The sequence below is a fragment of the Gekko japonicus genome, unplaced genomic scaffold (assembly GCF_001447785.1).
Source record: "Gekko japonicus isolate JY-2015 unplaced genomic scaffold, Gekko_japonicus_V1.1 scaffold2403, whole genome shotgun sequence".
Classification (NCBI taxonomy): domain Eukaryota; kingdom Metazoa; phylum Chordata; class Lepidosauria; order Squamata; family Gekkonidae; genus Gekko; species Gekko japonicus.
This window is the reverse complement of record NW_015176524.1, coordinates 77481-79929: the sequence shown is the minus strand read 5'-3', so window position 1 is coordinate 79929 and position 2449 is coordinate 77481. Positions and strand designations below refer to the sequence as shown.

Genomic DNA, 2449 nt, shown 5'->3' with positions numbered 1-2449 from the left:
CACATGTCAGATGGATCTCCCTCTTTTTTGGGTAAGTTCCTCCCCCCTGCTGGCCAGCTGATTGGTGGTGGAGAGGTGGGGCCTGGTGGCAGGGGACCTCCGCCTCCACAGGGGGGTGTGTGTGTGTGTCTGGCAACCCTCGTGGCACCACAAAGACTATCAACACCTATATTTCAGTGCAAGCTTTTGTGAACCACAGCTCTCTTCTTCAAATAGGCAAAACAAAGATCCTCCTGGGAATTCTCATGGGGAAGATTACTGAGGCAGAGAGGCTTGGTGTGAATTCTGCCATGAATCTTTCCAGTGTAAATTATCTGTGTAAGAGGGAAAGTAGGAGAGGAGCTGAGGTAGAAGGGATCGGTGTGAATCCCATCAGATTGGCTCTTTGCTGATCTCTCGATCCGGATTTTGACCTACTTTGGCTCTTCAACTCTGAGAGGTTGCCAGCCCCTGCTATGAGCCCCAAATGCCCAACAGGGCAGAGGGCGAGGGGGTTGGCTTCATTCATGCTCAGTGTGTTCCTTCCTGTTTGTTCCCTCTTGCAGGCTTGCCGGCCGGGCAAAGGCAGACGCTTGACTCGGGGCTCCTGCCAACACACTCGCAGCCACAATGGCCGAAGACGCTGACATGCGCAATGAGTTGGAAGAAATGCAGCAGCGTGCTGACCAGATGACTGATGAGGTGAGGCGCTCGGGGACAGAAACGGGGACACAAGAACTCCGTGGAGCCGGCGGCCTACAGGAAAAGAGCCTCCAAAACAGTGGAGAATCGGCCGGTCCTTTTGGTCCAACCAGGGGTCATTCCGTAGAAAAAGAGCTGCAGGAGCTCATTAGCATATTGAATAGGCTATTAGCATAGCAGCTCATTAGCATATGCCACGCCCCCTGACATTACCGGAAGTGCTGTCAGAAGGGGAAGCAAAAAGGGGGTGGGGCATCTTCAAAAGCCTCCCCTCCCCTTCCCCAGCCGGCCTGCCAAGGCGGGCTGGGGGGGGGGGAGCGAAGAGAGAAGGGGGTTAAACTTTAAACCCCTTCTCCCCTTCTCTCTAGAATCATGCCGCAGCGGCAGCACGATCTTTCCATTGCATTCTATGGGTCCAAGGAATACAATGGAAAGACCGTGCCGCTGCTGTGGTGCGACTCTAGAGAGAAGGAGCGCGGAGGTGGGGAGCTGGGGGCGGGGCTTGCCGCCACCGCCATTTCTGCCTGCTCCTGGGCTGCCAGAGCAGCGCTCCGGCATGCTTCTGCCCCAAATGACCCCTGGGTCTGATGTTTCCATCCCGGCCGCCCTTTTCACTGGATATCCAGCCTTACCGTTGGCTGATCACAGTTGAGAAGAGTCCGTTTCGTGAGGGCGGCTGGGCCTGTACTTACCGGGTCCATTCCAGCGGGGTCATCCCAGCACAGGATTCTGTAGCAGCTGGGGAACCTAAATTCCTTTCAGCGAGTGTTCACTTGGCAAACTTTTTAATGGAGAATGAAGCACGGCCGTGACGGCTTTATTTGGAGCCCGTCATCTGTACCCTTTTCTGAACATAATACCTGGGATCCTGTGCCTTTGTTCGGCGTGCGCTTCTCTTCCTCTGCCATGGAGCGCCCTTCCTCTGGTGCGAGGCATTTTTCATTTGTGCAAGACCACCAAGGCTCAAAGTGCCTTGCGTGGGAAGAACGTATGAAGGACCGCCTCTGCAGCAGATGAAGGGATACGATCCGAGGGATAGGATCCAAGCCAGTGAGGTTATTTCCCATCCCTCCTTATGACGTCCTACTGGGACTTACCGGTGACGATCACAGAGGTGCCGGGGCGTGGCTGCACTTCTCACGCGAGGCTCATTTGTTCCTGTGGGACTTGTTCCTAGGGGGAACCCGATCGGGTGGAAAGGCGGCGCAAGAAAGCGTTTTAAACAAATGAAGACATTTTGCCTGTCCCTCAAAAGCCACCACTGTCGACAATATTGCTAATTTCAACCCCTTCCAACCCCGAGCACTGAGAACTTTGGCGGAAGGATTTCCCTTGCCCCTTCAGCTTCAGTCCTGGGTGGAAGACCTTTAGCTATCCCCAGGGGTCATTTCGTAGAAAAAGAGCTAGGGGAACTCATTAGCATAGCTCATTAGCATATGTCACACCCCCTGACATCACCGGAAGTGTGTCATAAGGCCACACCCCCTGACATCACCGGAAGTGTGTCATAAGGCCACACACCCTGCCCCCAACGGTCCCAGCCGCTGCCGCCTGCAAGTGGACCTGCAAGGCCGGCGGGAGTGCAAGGAAGCCCCGCGAAGGCCCTCCCTGGCCCCAGGCAGGCAGGGGTGGGGAGAGGCAGGGAGGAAGCAACTTACCCTCCCTCTTCTCCTGCCTCCACCTGGCTGAATGAGGGCCGGAAGCAGGGGGCGGGGCTTCGTCATGTGCCCCACCCTCCGTACCTCACCCGGGGGAACTGCGATCCCCC

The 2449-nt window shown here is 56.1% G+C and overlaps 1 protein-coding gene across 1 annotated transcript in view; it reads left to right on the top strand.

The window, feature by feature from the left end:
* Window positions 1-549: 549 nt before the first annotated feature.
* SNAP25 (synaptosome associated protein 25kDa) overlaps window positions 550-2449 on the top strand; it is a gene marked incomplete in the record, with an annotated part of 36600 nt that continues 34700 nt past the window's right edge. The window contains 1 exon segment of the mRNA XM_015427420.1: window positions 550-681. Coding sequence (XP_015282906.1) covers window positions 610-681 — 72 coding nt within the window.